Source organism: Plecotus auritus, assembly GCF_963455305.1.
Source record: "Plecotus auritus genome assembly, chromosome: 1".
Classification (NCBI taxonomy): Eukaryota; Metazoa; Chordata; class Mammalia; order Chiroptera; family Vespertilionidae; genus Plecotus; species Plecotus auritus.
The window spans coordinates 64,981,090-65,001,222 of NC_137770.1; the positions used below are offsets into that span (position 1 = coordinate 64,981,090).

The window sequence follows — 20,133 nt, forward strand, 5'->3', positions numbered from 1 at the left end:
TGGATTAGTAGGATGTAATTTTGTCATAAGTTTTTTAGAGGATGGTATAAGCATTAAATAAAAAAGCTTTATCCAGGTAATAGATAAGAATTAATTATAACAATAAAAGCATAATATGCAAATTGACCGAATGACAGAACAGCAGAACAACCGTCTGGACAACCTTCTGGACGACAACACTATGACATACACTGGCACTACGCCAGCCAAGGCGGGTGCGGTGCGATTGGTTGGGGGGCCCCACCATCGCCCCATGATAGCCTTGCAGAGGGAGGCCCAGGCCACCCACCGGCGGGGCAATCAATTGGGGGGACAGGGGGGCTCCACGATTGCCCCAAAGAAGGAGGCCCAGGCCACCCTCTGCGCGCCCCAGCCAGTGGCCACAGAGGGAGGCCCAGGCCACCCAACTGGCAGTGCTGTGACTGGTGGGCGGGGCCTCCCTCTGCGGGGGTGATTAATCTGGGGGCCCCACGATCAATCACCCCACAGAGGGAGGCCCAGGCCAGCCAAGCGATTGCACCCCATGCTTGTGCCTGCAGAGGAAGGCAACCGGTGGTGGGGGAGGGAGGGCAGTGCTGCACAGATGGCAAGCAGTGGCACCGGAGGGGGTGGGGCCAGCTGCCGGCAGCCAGGGGAAGGAAAGGCCCAATAGTCCCTGATCCCTGGCCAGGCCTAGGGACCCTACCCAAGGGGTCCCAGATTGTGAGAGGGCGCAGGCTGGGCTGAGGCACACACCCCCGTGCACGAATTTTATGTACCGGGTCTCTAGTAGTCTTATAATATTCTAGCTATTTTCCAGTTTTTATCATAAAATTCCACCTAGTAGATACAGAGTAGATAGATGTCTATCACCTCTCACCCATTCTCATTAACACTAGTAAAAAAATATTTGTTAATTATCCAAGGCTAAAAATTAGATCTGTTCAAAAGCACATTTGCTTTTTACCCCTCTATAGTCTCCACTCAAATGCAGTCTGGCTTAAAATAAATTAGGTGGCGCTACTTTCTTTCATTTGGAATTTCGTTTTTTTCTTTTAAACTCTATTAAGTTATCCTTTTACAATTGCTTAGATCCATTAGGAGCAAGAAAGGATCTGAGAATCAGTTATAAAACAATCTTGCTGGCAGTACTTGCTGTGTGGTTTGTAGGGCATAAAACACTGCTATTAACAAACTCTGAGAAATAGTTGGGGTGGCTATGGAAAACAATCACATGTAATATATTACAAAGTTTTCTATGTTTTGGTTGTTCCTAATCATCATGACCCGTTTATATGTGTTTTCAACCCTGGGACTCCTTTAAAAAATTATCTGGCCCTAACCAGTTTGGCTCAATGGATAGAGTGTCACCCTGCAGACTCAAGGGTCCCAGGTTCGATTCCGGTCAAGGGCATGTGCCTTGGTTGTGGGCACATACCCAGTGGGGAGTGTGCAGGAGGCAGCTGATCGATGTTTCTCTCTCATCGATGTTTCTAACTCTCTATATCTCTCCCTTCCTCTCTGTAAAAAATCAATAAAATATATTTTTTAAAAATAAAATAAAATAAAAAATTACCTGTACTTTAGTTTTTTCACTGTGACCACAAAATCAGCCTTCTGAAGTATCCTATCTAATAAAAGAGTAATATGCAAATTAACCAATCCGCTATACCCACAAGCCACGCCCACCAGCCAATCAGGAGCAAATATGCAAATAAACCCAACCAAGATGGCTACAGCCACAGCAGGAGGGAGGCTTGGGTTTCCCCGGCGATAGAGGAAGCCAAGCTTTCCGCCTGCCCTTGCTCCCCCTAGGCCTCCACTCAAGGCTACAAAGTTTCAATGATATAAGATACATAAATCAAAACAGAAATGGCGGCAGCCACGGAGCTGGAAAGAGCAGGAGGCTAGGGTTGCGCCCGGCGATGGAGGAAGCCAAGCTTTCCGCACACCCTGGCCAGCCCAGGCCTCACTTAAGGCTACAAAGTTTCAATTATAGAAGATACATAAATCCCAACAGAAATGGCTGCTGCCACGGAGCAAGCAGAAGGCTTGGCTCCACTCCAGGCTACAAAGTTTCAATTGTAGAAGATAAATAAACCCCAGATACCAGGCCCTCCGCTTGGGTCACCAGGGGGCGTGGCCGGCCTGCAAACCACCACAGGCCCCTCGCCCAGGCTTCCCCATGCCCCAAGGGAACCCCCACTCTGATCCGGGACACCCTTCAGGGAAAACCAGGTGGCCCCCACCCATGCACCAGGCCTCTATCCTATCTAATAAAAGAGTAATATGCAGATTGACCATCACTCCAACACACAAGATGGCTGCCCCCATGTGGTCAAAGATCCTGCCCCCATTTGGACACAAGATGGCCACCACAAGATGGCCAGCAGGGGAGGGCAGTTGGGAGGAACGAGGCCTGCAAGGGAGGGCAGTTGTGGGTGATCAGGCCAGCAGGGGAGGGCAGTTGGGAGGGACCAGGCCTGCAAGGGAGGGCAGTTGTGGGTGATCAATCCTGCAGGGGAGGGCAGTTAGGGGTGACCCAGCCAGCAGAGGAGGGAAGTTGGGGTGACTGGGTCTGCAGGGAAGGGCAGTTGGGGGGGACTCGGGTCTGCAGGAAGGGCAGTTGAGGGGGGACTCAGGCCTGCAGGGGAGAGCAGTTGGGGGGTACCAGGTCTGCAGAGTAGGGCAGTTAGGGGTGACCAGGCTTGCAGGGGAGGACAGTTAGGGGCAATCAGGCTGGCAGGGGAGCAGTTAGGCATCAATCAGGCTGGCAGGGGAGTGGTTAGGGGTTGATCAGGCTGGCAGGCAGAAGCGGTTAGGGGCAATCAGGAAGGCAGGCAGGGGAGCAGTTGGGAGCCAGCAATCCTGGATTGTGAGAGGGATGTCAGACTGCCTGTTTAGATGGGCAGTCGGACATCCCTCAAGGGGTCCCAGATTGGAGAGGGTGCAGACTGGGCTGAGGGACACACACCCCCATGCACGAATTTCGTGCACCGGGCCTCTAGTCTATATATATAAAAGGCTAATATGCTAAGTGTCTTACCATCCAACTGGTCACTATGACATGCACTGACCACCAGGGGGCAGACACTCCGCAGGAGCTGCCGAGCTGCAGTGACTTAGCAGTAGCAGTTCTTGAGTGACGCACACTGAAACCAGAGAGGAGGGAGCCCTATTCCTTGCGGGGCCATGCAATTCCACCTTTGACTGTGGGTTATGTTGTTGCTGGGGCACTGTAGGCCCTGAATCTGGTTTACTGCACACTTGTGTTTGCGTTCCACACCTGGTACGACAGCAACTTTGCAGAGTGCCCTCTCACACTCCAGGACCCCTCAGGGGATGTCAGAGAGCTGGTTTTGGCCCGATCCCCATAGGCCAGGCTGAGGGGCCCCACCTGCCGGAGGGACCCCGCTCACTCCACAGACGCCAGGGAGGGACCACAGGAGGTTGGCTCCAGGGCATGTCTGGCCTGTCTCGCCCAGTCCTGCCCCGCTGGCCACCTTCCAATTAATTTCCTTTCAATGTGCACGAATCCGTGCACTGGGTCACTAGTAAGAATTAGAAAATGAAAAGGTCAAGGTATAATTTGAGTAGATTATATCTTCTACCAGTATTTTTGTTCTTTAGTTTGTTTTCAAATTCTGAGGATTGTGTATTCAGTTTTTATTCTTTAGTTTGTTTTTAATTTCTTAGGATTAATTGGTATCAGTCAGAGGTGGAATGAAATACTAGTTTAAAAGAATTTATAACAGATTTTTACTCTTGAATACAAACTTTTGTTATTTAATAAGAGTTTAATAAGTTGGGTACAGATAAGATAATTAGAGGCCCAGTGCATGAATTCGTGCACCAGTGGGGTCCTTCGGCCTGGCCTGCTGGATCAGGCTGAAACTGGCTCTCCAACATCCCCCAAGGGGTCCTGGATTGCGAGAGGGTGCAGGCCAGGCCAAGGGACCCCACCAGTGCACAATCAGAGCTGGGGAGGGACGCAGGAGGTTGGCCAGCTGGGGAGGGACCGCAGGAGGGCTCCAGGGTGTGTCCGGCCCCTCTCACTCAGTCCTGATGGGCTGGACCCCAGCATCAAGCTAACCTACCAGTTGGGGTGTCTGCCCCCTGGTGGTCAGTGCACATTATAGCGACTGGTCAACCAGTCGACTGTCTCCTCCCTGGTGGTCACAGCACGTCATAGTGACTGGTCGACCAGTTTACTGTCTGCCCCCTGGTGATCAGTGCACATCATAGCGAGCAGTTGAGCAGCCTTAGCATATCATTAGCATATTACGCTTTGATTGGTTGAATGGATGACCAGATGACCGGACACTTAGCATATTAGGCTTTTATTATATCGGCATTTAAATGCCACCAACAAACAAAATTTAAGAAAAGATGCTATTTACATAGCAATAAAAATATTATTTCTTGCAATGAACCTTATATAACATGTACCAGACATTTATAGGAAACTAGAACTTTTTTAGAGGACATTGTATTTAAAAAAATCTGAATATTAGGTTCATGCAGGATGATTTGATATTGCAAATGTTATTTGTCCCTAAGTTAGCCTATAGATTCAATGTAGTTCTAATCAAAATTTCAAAAGAAACTTTTGGGGAACTTGACAAACTATCTATATAAAAGCCTAAGTGACCCTTACGACTGGTCGACTGAATGACCGGTCGACTGGTCACTATGATGTTCACTGATCACCGGGGGACAGATGCTCAATGCAGGAGCTGCCCCTGGTGGTCAGTGCGCTTCCACAGCCAACCTCCCGCAGTCCCTCCTCCCGGCCAGCCAACCTCCTGCAGTTTCTCCCCATGGCTGGCCAACCTCCCACGGTCCCTCCCCTATCGGGACTGGGCAAGACGGCCCTGATCGTTGGCCAGGCCGAGGGACTCATCAGTGCACGAATTTGTGCACCGGGCCTCTAGTTATAAAATAAAGGAGAACTGGTCTGCACGCTCCACATCAGGGATCAAGCCTGCAACCCAGGCATGTGCCCTTACCTGGAATCGCACCATGACATGGTTTATAGGTTGCTGCTCAACCACTGAACCGGGTGAGAAACTTTCATGTGTACACATATGCATTCATTTGTCTAAGAATGTTGACAGCAGTCTTGTTCTTAATAGCAAACCCTCAAACAACCCAAGTGTCCCATCAGTGGTACAGAGGATAAGTACATTATAGTATAGTCTTACACAGTGACATGAATGAATTACAGTCACATGCATCAGTATCTCAAAACCAATGTTGAGGGGATGGCGGGGTGTTTAGCAAGTCCGAGGAAAATATGGGCAGTATGGTTTTATTTTTATAAAGTTAACGTTGCACAATTACGTGATTTATGTTTTAGGAATACAGAAGTTCGTGGTATTTTTTTTTTTGTGTGTGGTAAGTATTTTTAAAACAGAGGAGGTAATAAACACAGAATTTAGAATAAAGGGTAGCCTCTGAGGGAGGAAGAGGATGCAGTGGTGGAGAGGGCATGCAGTGGACCTCAGGATTGGGTGATGTTCTCTTTCTTAAATGGGTAGTGGGGGGATGGTTTTAATATTTTATTCTCTTCATAATAAACACGTTATAAACCAGCTTGTCAGGAATATCTTACGTTTTGATAATCTTTGAAAAAAGTTTTTACCGTTTACAAAATTAGATGTCTTTATTTTCTTACAACCTTAATGATAACAATTTATCAACTTGGTCCTCACAAAAAGTTGTTACGCTTTTCTTGCCTTGTAGATTTCCCGTCAGATATTGCTAACAAGTCTCTCTCAGAGAGCTCTGCCACGATGCTCTGGAAGTCCAAAGGCAGGAGGAGAAGAGCATCCCACCCTACTGCCGAATCTTCTAGTGAGCAGGGAGCTAGTGAAGCTGACATTGACAGTGATAGTGGCTACTGCAGTCCCAAACACAGCAACAACCAGCCTGCCGCAGGGGCTTTACGAAATCCTGATTCTAGCACCATGAATGTATGTGACATTGATTTCTTTATCAGTCATCTATGTCGGTGTTATTCTTGTGTCCTCTGCTAAAGCTTAAGTACCTACTTTAATTAGCAATCCTATAGTGATAAGATGGTTATAAACATTTTGTATATTTTATTATAATGAAAAATATTCTTTTATGGAGAAGTATTTTTTCTGAGATTGTAATAAGCATCCTTCACACTAGACTAAATTTCGAATCATTTTGTAAGGAATGTGGTATTGATTTTGAGCAGAAAAATAATTGTCTCTTTTTTGTTTCTATTTTTAGCACGTGGAATCATCTATATGTGCAGGTACTTATTTTTCTGCATAGTGTTTTTGCTATACTTTCTTTGTCTATGTCAAAGTTTTGCTTTTTAAGCATTAACCTTGCTGATGTTGCAAAAATTAAAAATCTTCCAAATAGATTCATGTTAAATAATAAGTACAGTCTTGCTGATAAAATTGAGAATATGCCAGCCAGAGGTATTCTGTAGATGACACTTATATTGCTAGGAACTGGAATACCACTTAAAATTTATGGAAGATTTTCCACTATTACATTTACAATGACTGAATTTCAGTACATAAAGTTAAGGAGCAATTTAGCTTTTGACTTCTGCTGTAAGTAAATCATATTTTAAATCTCATTTGTTACAGGTAGTGTAAATTGGTCCAATGTAACTTGCCAGGCAACGCAGAAAAAACCTTGGATGGAAAAAAATCAGACATTTTCTAGAGGTGGAAGGCAGACTGATCAAAGAAATTCACAGGTAATTTGAATTTGGTTGGACAAATTTGATTACTGCAAGATGAATTATTTTAAGTGGTATAATGATTTTTAAGGCCAATGTCCTTAATTTGTAGAGATGCATATTAAATTACTTAAAAATAAAATATATCTGTAAGTTTAAAATGGTTTAGCCAGTAAAATGATTCAAGTAATGAAACAAAATGTTGAAAGTAGGTGGTGTGTATGCATGGGCATATATTGTACCATTCTCTACTTTTCTTGTTTAAGAAATATTTTTTGATATTTCATACTTTAAAAATAGAATACTGTTCAATCCTGCTTCACCTGCTGACTTATCCATATAAATATTTTAAAGAATTTCAGTGCCTTAAATATTGATCCTTTGAACTTCAGGCAGATCTGCAGCCTTGTCCACGTGACTTTCCTTGTCTGTGGACACCATATGCCACACTCTGCATGTGCACTGCCATAGTGATGACTGCCTTCTTCCTAATGCAGCCATTTTGGGCAGCTTCCTGATCTTGGGGAGCGGGATCTGGCTGCAGTAGGGTGGAGCAAGTTATACACTGCCACAAACTTCCAATACTGTCTTCCTGCATTGGTTATCTGTGAAATCAGGGGACTGTATATTGGTCGGTATTTTCCCTTTTTAACTTTTAGATAGACTTCTTGTTTTCCTTAAATCTAGTCAAGGAATTAAGGTTATATGAATAGATTTGTGGATGAACTGAAATAAGAGTAAGTTACTACCAGATCAAGTGGACGAAATACTTGCTGGTTTTGTCTTCCTAAAATGAAGTACTTGAGATGTTCCTAACTTTAATTAGGGTGTTAGGAAAACAAGCAGAATAATGCCCTCTTCCCTATGGTTGTTGCAAAAATGAGTTGTTATTGTTTGTGGCAGGCTTATGAAGCAGTCTAGCTTTATTTGATTTAAAACAAAAGCTAAAACAAGAGTTATTTAAATAGAGTAGATAAACAAAATCTATACAATGTTTAGTTAAGTACTGAAACTTTATGTTTAAAAGTGTATCTGCTAGACCTGCCAATCTTGCAGTCTCAGTACTTACTCAGTACAGGTCCTTTGGTATCAGTAGCCCACTGGAGAGGAAATAATACTGATATGGAAAAATATTTTCTCTCTACCTCAAAACTGGTGAGAAACGGAAAAAGAACAACAAAAAAGGAAATTATGAAAATACATATGGTATGTTAAGTTTTGTTTATTTTGTATCTCTTCATTCCAAAAGAACTAGAGATAGATGTTGAACAAAGTGTTTTCTACTTCTGATGCTTTGTCATACTTTTCTTAAGCATGTTACTTGTTTGATTTTTGACATGCAAATTCTTTTTTTTCCTTTTTAAGTCAAAATATTTTCCTCTTTTGCAATCTCTGATTATTTTTAGGCTTAAAAAGTCTTTCAGAAATCAAATATTCACTTGTATTTTCTGCTACTTTTTAATAGACTAATGTTTCAAGACTTTTAAAAATCCAAGATTATGTGTGGTGAGTGGTGCAATGTATTGATGTAGATTTTCAAAGTAGTTAACCAGTTGTCCTAACATTGTACTCCATTCTGTTCTTTGATTTGCACTACCCTTTTAATCATTTGCTAATTTCTTACGTCTTTTTTTCTTTTTTAAGATTTATTTTTTTATCTTTATTAGTGAAAGTATTACAGATGTCCACTTTTTTCCTCATTGTCCCCTTCTAGCCCGCACCCAGCCGCACACCCCAGGCCTTCACCACACTATTGTTTGTGTCCATGGGTTATACATATATGCATACAAGTTCTTTGGTTAATCTCCTCCCATCCCCCCCACACATTCTCCTCCGCCTTCCCTCTGTCTGTTCTATGCTTCTATGTCTCTGGATAATCTTATGTCTTAAGTGCTGTCTCTGGGCTTTTTTGTTCCATTTATCAGAAATCTGCACGTGTATCATGACATGCTATTTTAACTACTGTTTCATGCGATGATTTTTAATATATTTTTCTTAGATTTTTATTCTTTATTTAAATACTAGAGGCCTGGTGCACAAAATTCGTGCAGGGGTAGGGTACCTAGGCCTGGCCGGCCATCAGGGCCGATCAGAGCCTTTCAGATGCCAGCTGGGGCCTCCCTTCCCCAGCTGCCAGCTGGGGCCTCCCTTCATTCTGCGCCGCCCCCTGGTGGTCAGCACATGTCATAGCGAGTGATCGAACTCCTGAGGGGACACTTTGCATATTAGTCTTTTATATATATAGACTAGAGGCCCGATGCACGAAAATTCGTGCAAGGGTAGGCCTTCCTTCCCCCGGCCACTGGCAGGCACCTGGAACCTGGGTGGCTTCCCTCCGGCCACCGCCGGCAGGCACCTGGGACCAGGCAGCTTCCCTCCAGCTGCTGTCAGCAGGCACCCAGGTCCCAGGTGGCTTCGGTCTGGCCCCGGCTTCATCTGGAAGGACGTCCAGAATGACGTCCGGTCTAATTAGCATATTACCCTTTTATTGTTACAGATGTTTTTATTGATTTTTTTAGAGGGGAAGGGAGAGGGATAGAGTGAGAGAAACATCGATTGGCTGTCTCCCGCATGCCCCCTACTGGGGATGGAGCCTGCAACCCAGGCATGTGCCCTGACCAGGAATCAAACTGGGAACCTCTTGGTTCATGGATCAATGCTCAACCACTAAGCTACACTGGCTGAAGGATTTTTAATATTTTTACTAGTGTTTTAACATTTGAAAAGGCAGGGTCTTTCTATACTCTGTTAAAGCTTTAATTTTAAACTAGAGGCCCAAGTGGGGGTGGGTCCCCTGAGCCCAGCCTGCACCCTCTCCAATCCGGGACCCCTCGGGAGATGTCCGACTGCCGGTTTAGGCCTGATCCCCTGGACCGCTGGCTCCTAATTGCTCACCTGCCTGCCTGCCTGGTCACTCCTAACTGTCCCTCCTTGCCGGCTTGATCTCCCCTAACTGCCCCCCGCATCGGCCTGGTCGCCCCTAACTACCCCCCCCCCCCCCGCTACCAGCCAGGTTGCCCCCAACTGCCCCTTCCCTGCCAGCCTGGTTGCTCCTAACTGCCCCCCCTGCTGGCCTGGTCGCCCCCAACTGCCCCTCACGCCAGCCTAATTGCCCCTTATGCCCCCCCTGCCAGCCTAATCGCCCCCAACTGCCCCCCCTGCTGACCTGGTCACCCCCAACTGCCCCCCCCCCACCGGCCTGGTCGCCCCTAACTACTCCCCACCCCCCCACTACCAGCCAGGTTGGTCACCTCACACAGCCTGCTGTTCAGTTGTTTGGTTGTCCCCCACTAACCCTCCTGCCGACCTGGACGCCCCATGCAGCCTCTGTTCAGTTGTTTGGTCATCCCTCACTAAACCCCTGCCGGCCTGGTCGCCCCACGCAGCCTTCTTGTTCAGTCGTTCGGTCGTCCCTCACTAACTCCATGCCGGCCTGGTTATAGGCAGCCATCTTGTGAGGGCGTGAGGATCAATTTGCATATTACCTTTTTATTATATACGATAGGATGATGGACAGAATCTATAAACTTAATTTTTTAAATCTGGTTTTATTTTGTGAATAGGTTGAAAAATAAAAGAGATGAAAAAGGTTATACACAATCTCATTTTTACCAGCCATCTTCTCCTCTTCCCTATATCTGTCCCCTATATCAAAAGATGAAAAAGGGTATACAGTGAAAAGTCTCAATTTCACTCTTATCTCCCCTTGTCTTCTCCACTTCACTGTACTGGTCCCCTGTATCTGTTCCACTTTGAGTAGGATCTTGTATATTTTCCCAGAGTTTCTTCTTGTAATTATAAGTTAATACAAGTATCTATCTTAGGTTTTACCCAATCTGTTCTGTATTCTCCTTTCATCACTTAACAATATATATTGGAGACATTTCCATATTATGTGGAGGGCTTCTACACTGTTATCTTTTAACAATTCCTAGTATTGTATTGATATATCTTTATTGCTTTCTGTAGTTCTGTCGATGGACATTTGAGTTGTTTGAAAACTGTTGCTGTTTAGACATGCTACAGTGTCATTTAGAAGTATGTGTGTATAGTAGTAGAATAAATTCCTAGATAAGGGACTGCTGGGTGAAAAGGTAAAGCATCTCTGTTATTTGGTAAATATCACCATATTGTACCACTTTATAATTTCAACAACAATGTGGAGAGTGCATATCTATATATAGCCTAAGAAATTATATGCTTTCAGGGTTTTGGATTTGTGCCACTTAGGTTAAAATGTGTATTAATGTAGTTCAGCATCTTTCCGTATGTTTAAGGGGCATTTGTATTTTTCCGTAAATTTGGTCATATTCTTTGCCTGTTTTGTATCTTGATCTCTTTTTTTTTTGTACATTTTTAAATCATTTTGATCAAGTTTTTATCAAATATTTAACATTCTAGGAGCCTTTAATCTATAATACCAGTTGCAGATATTTTGCTACGTTTTAATTTTTGACTTTGCTCATTATTATTGTCATGCATAAACTTTGTTTTAAATGGTATTAAGAAGTTTATTTTTATAAGGATATTTATTATATCCTTGACTTTGTTGTAGTTTTTAAAATGGCTTCTGGGTTTTAAATCATAGTTTAAAAAGCCTTGTCCCTACTCCAGGGTTATAAAGGAATTTGCCTATTTTCCTCAAGTGTGTTTATGCTCTTGTGTATTTTTCTTTACATTTAAATGTTTATTCCATTTGAAGTTTGTCTTCTTGGATGGTGTGAGATATATATATATATATATATATATATATATATATATATATATATATATATATATATATATATTACTTTGTATTTTTCAGATGGCTATCCAAATCTCCCAGTACCATTTATTGAAAAAATGCATCCCTTGCCCTGACCAGTGTGGCTCAGTTGGTTGGGCGTGGTACTGCACACCGAAAGGTTGCCAGTTTGATTTCCAGTCAAGCCACATGTCCTGGTTTGCAGGCTCTATCCCTGTTGGAGCCGGGGGGCAGTATAGGAGGTAGCCGGTCGATGTTTTGCTCTCATATCCATGTTTCTCTCCTCCCTTCCTCTCTCTAAAAATCAATTTAAAAATATTTTTTAAAAATATTTTGTTTTATTGATTTTTGGAGAGGAAGAGGGAGAGAGACAGAGAGAGAGAGAGAGAGAAACATTTATGTGAGAGCAAAACATCGATAGGCTGCCTCCTTCACGCCCCTCTCCTCCCCTCCCCAGGATTGAGCTTCTAACCAGGGCATGTGCCCTGACTGGGAATCGAACTGGCATCCTTTCAGTGTTGCATGGGATGGTGCCCAACACTGGCCAGGGTGATAAATCTTTAAAAAGAAAAGAAAAGAGAAAAATACATCCCTTTATTGATTTGAGCTAACTACCTTTATCACTTATTAAATTAATTCCGTTGTATATTGAAATCTATTTCTGGACCTTCTGTTGTTTTGTTCCATTGGTCATGAATCTATCAACTTACGGAGTATAGGTTACCTTTATGTCATGGCATCTTTCTGTGCAAAAAGCAGTATGTCTTCCTATTTTTTAGTCATTTTTTTGTGTTCTTCAGAATCATTGTATAGTTTTCTGGAAATATATTTGTATATATTCCTCATACGTCAGTTCCTAGTATTTTTTTTCTTTTTTTTTTTGGTTACATATATGGAGTATGAAAACTTAAATCTTTTAATATTATTTTTGTGTTAGTCATTTAAGAATCTCAGTATATATTTGAGGCTGTGATCTTTGCTTTTTCTGTTCTGTATGCCCACTTCCATATCAATAAAAACTCTTCTTCTTAGAAGAACTGAAAAAGAAATGAGGTTATTTACTCCAGGAGGTAATTGTTTGATTCTCATAAACTTTGTTGGGACCATTAGTTTGGTGGTTTTAATTTAATCCTGGAGCTTTATGTCTCCAAGTATAAAAATCAAGTTGCATTTGTTTTTATATATATATGGAGAGAGAAAAAAAGAGAGTGAGAGAGAGAGACTGACTATACCAAAAAAAATGAAGTTGTGCTCAAGAATTATTCTCTTTTTAGGGCTTAATTATTAGTACTAATTTCAGTGTTGATTTATGTGAATTAATTTTTCTTTAGTACCTAGACATTATAAATTGCATTTGTTTTACTACCTTGTACAAGTCTCTTTTCATGAGTCAATTCTAAAAATATTTTTTATGAAAATTTCTAAACAGCAAAGTTGGAATGATTTTACAGATAACATTCATATAGCTACCAGCTATATGTTATCTAACATTTCACTAATATTTGCTTCATCGCATATGTATTCCTCTCTCTATCCATGTTCATGAGCCTACTTTAGAATGAGGTTAATATTTAAAACCAAGAAATTCTTGGGTATCTGGGAAATTATATAGTTTCTTACAGGTACTTACAGGTTATAGAAAGTAGCCCAGTAATCATCATGCATATTCTAAGGAAGAATTAAATTTGCCATGTGACTATTTTCTTGGTCTATACTAGTAGTTCTGCATATAGCCTACTTCCCAAAAGAATGTAAAAATTCTATTTCTTAATAGCAAGTCTTTTTCGACCAGCTGCTTAAGCATGAGAGTTGCTAGTGGCCCAGGTCTTTGTGTGCATATTTTATAGTCTATACTAGAGGCCCAGTACATGAAATTCATGTACTCGGCAGGGAGGGGGTCTCTCAGCCTGGCCTACACCCTGTCGCAGTCCAGGAGCTCCCGGGAAATGTCCAGCTGCTGGCTTAACAAGCGGGCCTAAGCCAGCAGTTGGACATCATTAGCGCTGCCGCGGAGGCATTCTGGCTAAGCGGTGCTCCCCCTGTAGGAGCACACTGACCACCAGGGGACAGACGCTCAACGCAGGAGCGAGCGTCATAGCAACCGGTCATTCCGACGTTTGGTCTATTTGCATATTAGCCTTTTATTATATAGGATACCAGCACTTTCCATCCAGGTCTCCTTCAAGTTCTTTAAATCAGCGGTTGCCAACCTTTCAGACCTCACGAACCACCAGTTAGTGACCGCTGCTTTAAATCATTAGAATTTTGGGGTAATTGATAATGAAGATCATACTTTCATGTCTTGTAAGTGTCCTGGTTAAGAGAGGCATTTTATATTAGTTGCATTGGGTCCTTAAGAGAGGGAATTTGAAATATGTCTTAAGATTCCTCAAATGCTTAATGCTTTTTTAAAATGCTTTTTAAGCCTGGCTGGTGTTGCTCAGTGGTTGAGCATTGACCCATGAATCAAGAGTTCACCGGCTCCAGGGCACATACCCAGGTTGCAGGTTCTATCCCCAGTAGGGAGCTTGTAGGAGGCAACTGATTGATAGATATTTTTTCTCTCATCAATGTTTCTATCTCTCTAAAATAAAAACATATTTAAAAAAACAACTCAGTGAAAATATAGCATGAATAAAAATTTAAAAAATGCATTTTGAAAAATGTTGTTTTTCTTGCCCCTGTGACAATTGAACATTTTATAAATTTCTTTTTTTTTTAAATATATTTATATTGATTTCAGAGAGGAAGAAAGGGAGAGAGAGATAGAAACATCAATGATAAGAGAGGATGATTGATTGGCTGCCTCCTGCACACCCCACACAGGGGATCGAGCCTGCATCCCGGGCATGTGCCCTTGACCAGAATCGAACCCAGAACCCTTCAGTCCGCAGGCGGACACACTATCCACTGAGCCAAATTGGCTAGGGCTATAAATTTCTTAATAAGATAATAATTTGTGATTGAATGAAAATTTTATTCTCTTAAATTTATTTTCTTGGAAACAAGATTTTTAAGTTTTAGTATTTCTTTCTTTTTTTTTTTTTTTTTTATGTCTGGCTTTCCTAAGAGCTCTTAGTCAAGTGAGGGCTGAATCTCTTAATAAACATATAAGCACTGTAGTAGGGCTCGTAAAAGGACATAACAGAGCAGAAGAATGTATTTTTCAGTTTCCACTGCCAATAATTCAGATTTCAGAGAAACGAATTTATTGAGCATCAGTTGTATGGCATGAACTTAAAAAAAAACATACAACAACAACCTGCTTAGCCTGTTACTTTCTCATTACAACATCCCTATACAGTAGCAACGATTTCCATTTTATAGATACTAAGTGGTAGAATGTGTAATTCAAACTTTGATATGACTTCAGAGCCCATATTATACCATTATGCTTCTCCCTTAGGAAAAAACTTGCCTGAGGATTTATTTATTTATTTATTTATTTATTTATTTATTTATTTATTTAATAAATCTTTATTGTTCAGATTATTACAATTGTTCCTCTTTTTTCCCCCCCCATAGCTCCCCTCCACCCGGTTCCAATCCCACCCTCTGCCCTTACCCCCCCCCCAACTGTCCTCATCTATAGGTGTACGATTTTTGTCCAGTCTCTTCCCGCACCCCCCACATCCCTTTCCCCCCCACCCCGAGAATTGTCAGTCCACTCCCTTTCTATGCCCCTGATTCTATTCTATTCACCAATTTATTCTCTTCGTCACATTTTTTTATTCACTTGATTTTTAGATTCACTTGTTGATAGATATGTATTTGTTGTTCATAATTTTTATCTTTACCTTTTTCTTCTTCTTCCTCTTCTTAAAGAACACCTTTCAGCATTTCATATAATACTGGTTTGGTGGTGATGAACTCCTTTAGCTTTTTCTTATCTGTGAAGCTCTTTATCTGCCCTTCAATTCTGAATGATAGCTTTGCTGGGTAATCTTTGTTGTAGGTTCTTACTATTCATCACTTTGAATATTTCTTGCCACTCCCGTCTGGCCTGCATAGTTTCTGTTGAGAAATGAGCTGACAATCATATGGGTGCTCCCTTGTAGGTAACTAACTGTTTTTCTCTTGCTGCTTTTAATATTCTCTCTTTGTCTTTTGCTCTCGGCATTTTAATTATCATGTGTCTTGGTGTGGTCCTCTTTGGATTCCTTTTGTTTGGGGTTCTCTGCACTTCCTGGACTTGTAAGTCTATTTCTTTCACTAGGTGGGGGAAGTTTTCTGTCATTATTTCTTCAAATAGGTTTTCAGTATCTTGCTCTCTCTCTTCTTCTGGCACCCCCATAATTCGGATGTTGGTATGCTTGAAGTTGTCCCAGAGGCTCCTTACACTATCTTCATATTTTTGGATTCTTTTTTCTTTTTGCTTTTCCAGTTGGGGTTTTTTTGCTCCTTTGTATTTCAAATCTTTGTCTTGATTCTTGCGATCCTCTAGTCTGCTGTTGGATCTCTGTATATTATTTTTTATTTCAGTCAGTGTATGCTTAATTTCTAATTAGTCCTTTTTGATATCCTTGAAAGTCTCGCTAAATTTATTGGCCTTCTCTAGAAAATTCTTGAAAATGCTTTTAACCATGGTTTTGAACTCTATATCCAGTCGTTTGCTTTCCTTCATTTCTTTCATTTGTGACCTGTTTCTTTGTATCCGCAATTTGGCTGCTTTCCTGAGTTGATAGAGTGGCTTTGTGTGCTAGATGTCCTATAGGGCCCAGTGGCTCAGCCTCCCCAGTTACCTGAGGTGGACACTCTTGGTGCACCCTTTGTGGGCTGTGTTCACAGCCTTGTTGTAGTTAAGCCTTGATTGTTATTGGTATCACTAGGAGGAATTGACCTCCAGGCCAGTTGGCTGTGAGGATCAGCTGTGTCTACGCTGGGAGAACTTCTGTGCTGGAGACACCCTTATGAGACAAGACTTGCAAAAGCCTCTGTGCTCAGCTTGGATGGGCAGAGTCTCAGGGTGGAACAGATAGCAATGGCTTCTGTTCAGCCCTGCCCTAAGAGGCCCCCCCGGGTCTCAGTGTCCCGTGGTAATCGCTGCAGGCACCTCTGAGAGAAAGCTGCCCTCGAGTTTTGCCTGCTACCAGACAGTCCAGTTTCTCCCCGAATGAGTCTGGGTCCCCAGAGTGTTACCCGGAACTGGAGTTCAGAGCATTCAGGAGCTTTTGTCTCCCCCCTCCCCCCCTGAATTGAGAAAGCCAGCTACGTACTCCGTTGCCAGCTCTCTGCGCATGCGCGCCTTCGTACCTCTGCCTTCTGCAGCTCCTCTGAGTCTCAGTGTGCTTTTCTCTTTCCTTCTAGTTGTAGAATTTCCACTCAGCCAGTCTTCCTGTGGTTCTGGATGATGTCCGTTTTGTCTTTTAGTTGTAGTTTTGAAATTGTTGTGCGAGGCAGCAGTTTAGGTGTTTACGTATGCCACCATCTTGGTTTCTCTCCAAGTTTTGTTATTTCTTAGGAATTCTTTTTTTTTAAAAGATATTGGAAGACTTAGAGTAGTTTAATAAAAAGGTAATACTCAGTTTCTCCCAATATTAACATCTTGCAAAATTGTAGTACAATGTCACAACCCAGATATTGACATTGATACAGTCAAGATGCAGAACAGATCCATCATGGCAAGAATCCCTCATGTTGCCCTTTTATAACCATGTTCCTTTCCTGTCCCCAACCCCACCAGCCTCTCCTTAACCCCTAGAACCACTAGTATGTTTCCCCTTGTTATAATTTTGTCATTTCAAGAATGTATAAGTGAACTCATTCAGTCCTTTTGGATTGGCTTTCTTTCACTTAATGGTTCCCTAGAGATTTATCCATATTGTTGGGTATATCAGTAGTTCACTCCTTTTAGTGGCTGACTACTGTTTCATAGTATGGATATACCACAGTGCGATTCACTATTTCCTCAATGAAGGATACCTAGGTTGTTTCCAGTTCTGGGCTATTGTTAATAAAACTGATGTAAACGTTCATTTATAGGGGACAAAAAGTAACGTAATGCATTTTCCTATTTTTCTTATAATGACCTTATTTCTTAAAAGTTTTAACTGTTCATAATAAATTATGCACTTTTATGAAAATTCATTGAGTTGTACACATTTGTATACTTTGCTGTAAGTATGTTATACGTCAAAAAAATTTTACTTAAAAATAATAAGACTTGTTTCCCCCCCCCCCCCCCCCCCCCCCCCGCTCTGGGGTTTACTTAGGTTGGATTCAAATGCCGAGGACATAGTACTTCCTCAGAAAGAAGACAAAATTTGCAGAAGAGACAAGATAATAAGCAGTTAAACCCCAATCAATCTCATAGAAGTGACCCAAATTCAGAGTCTTTATATATTGAGGTATTTTTTCACACTTTGTTTGTAAACTGTTATGGCAGAAGAAAATAATTTTCTTCTATTATGGTAATACTTTTTATGTATTAACATGTGACTACTATTAGACTAAAATTACTTAGTATTGACTAATTTTTGTCTTGATTATGTATAGGGTGGTGCAAAAGTAGGTTTACAGTTGTAAGTACCAAAACAGTTCATTCTTGTATTATTTTTTATTAATTGTATTATTTTCCATATGAACAACTTTTGCCCCACCCTGTATAGTTAGTCTAATATTAACTAATTTTTTAATAAATTGTTGCAAGAGTATTCATCATTTTGAAGTAACATGTAGAGGTAGAGCATGATTTTATGTGGATTTCACCTACTATAAAACTTTCTCTGCAGTTATTATTATTTTTCAGTCTATTTGTCAAGTTTTTCAGATTTGAATAGTTCAGTGTAATTTGTGCTGCTAGTCAGGAGAGTCTTGAAGAAGGAAGAGGAAAGGTTATTTTACTTTCTCTAATAGGCAGAAAGTTTATATTCTTTTTTTTATATATATTTTTTTAAAATATATTTTTTATTGATTTTTTTACAGAGAGGAAGTGAGAGGGATAGAGAGTTAGAAACATCGATGAGAGAGAAACATCAATCAGCTGCCTCTTACACACCCCCTACTGGGGATGTGCCCGCAACCAAGGTACATGCCCTTGACCAGAATCGAACCTGGGACCCTTCAGTCCGCAGGCCAATGCTCTATCCACTGAGCCAAACGGGTTAGGGCAGAAAGTTTATATTCTAATTGCAGTATTTCTATTATTGATTCATCTAGTTGGAGGCCTATTTGTATGTGTAAAAGTAAGATAGTCTGATGATACATTAAGGTGAATAAACATACTGCTATACTTACAGAGGTTGCTTTGTAGTAGAGCAGGGGTGAGGAAAACATACTGCTATACTTACAGAGGTTGCTTTGTAGTAGAGCAGGGGTGAGGAACCTTTTTTTCTGCCAAGGGCCATTTGGATATTTATAATATCATTCTGAAGCGATACAAAATTATCATTTTAAAAATTAGCCTGTATTATTAGCTATATTTGGTCAAACATTTAATTAACTCATCCCTAATGCCGTGGCAGGCTAGACCAAATGATTTCTCAGGCCTTATACAGCACCACAGGCCACATGTTCCTCCCCCTGAGAGAAACGTAGACATGTACACTCCTTAATATTTGTTTGAGTGTGGTTGGAGTTGAAAGGACAGACAAGTCTCTTTGGACTTGGGGCAGGGTAGGAATAACATTTGGTATAGATTTAAAAGAATTAGTAAGATTTGGTTGTGCTAATGGTGAACATATCAGGTAACTCATTGAGTAACTCATTTTTGTTGAGTCATAGTTTAAGTGCTTGAGCCCAGAGGCTAGAGATGAATATTATATTAGACTAGAGGCCCGGTGCACGAAATTTGTGCATGGGTAGGGTCCCTAGGCCTGGTCGGCAGTCAGGGCTGATCTGTGGGGCAACTGACAGGACAATTGGGGGCTCCCGCTGGCACCAACCTTGGCTGGCCTGGGCCCTGCGGGCTGGGGGCAGCTCCTGCATTGAGTGTCTGCCCCCTGCTGGTCAGTGCGCATCATAGTGACCAGTCTTTCCACTGGTCGTTCCGCCGTTTGGTCAATTTGCATATTAGGCTTTTATTATATAGTATAAGCTTAGTAATTGACCTAAAAGACTTGAGAGTACATCTCAATTATTCTTTCAAGAACAATGCATGTGACAGTTTTATTATTTGCATTTAACCATATGATTGGTTCCAAACTTACATTTAGCTAAAGATCTGATACAATTTTCTTTTTAAAAAAATACATATTTTTATTGATTTCAGAGAGGAAGGGAGAGGGAGAAAGAGATAGAAACATCAATAATGAGAGAGAATCATTGATCAGCTGCCTCCTGCACACCCCCTACCTAGGCACGTGCCCTGACCAGGAATTGATTTCCTGATTTATAGTTTGACACTCAACCACTGAGCCACACCAGCTGGGCTAGATATAATTTTCAATGTAAAGGATACTGGTTAAGAAATTACTTTGAATGGGAAATTTAAATATTTTTAGTTTTTAACTTTTAACTGTGATAAGTATGTGTTAATGCAGATGGGCAATATATTAATGAACTTCATATTAAGCCTTGTGATTAAATTTTTTCCAAACTATCTGAAATGTGATAAATTCCTTTTAAAACTTATTTTCTGTTACCGTATATCAGGATAGAATTATTAATAAAAACTGAATAGTACAAATACGAAGGATGGATATGTGTGAATATGATGCCCCCATCCTTGAATAGTTAAATTAGC

The 20,133-nt window shown here is 41.5% G+C and overlaps 1 protein-coding gene across 2 annotated transcripts in view; it reads left to right on the forward strand.

Moving 5' to 3' along the window:
• The window catches only part of SECISBP2L (SECIS binding protein 2 like), a 68,813-nt gene that overhangs the window by 13,164 nt on the left and 35,516 nt on the right, over nt 1–20,133 (forward strand). For both annotated transcript variants that reach the window (XM_080657725.1, XM_080657726.1), the window contains exons 5-8: nt 5,725–5,954; nt 6,241–6,265; nt 6,612–6,724; nt 17,663–17,797. In XM_080657725.1, coding sequence (XP_080513851.1) covers nt 5,725–5,954; nt 6,241–6,265; nt 6,612–6,724; nt 17,663–17,797 — 503 coding nt within the window. The remainder of the gene's footprint in view (nt 1–5,724; nt 5,955–6,240; nt 6,266–6,611; nt 6,725–17,662; nt 17,798–20,133) is intronic.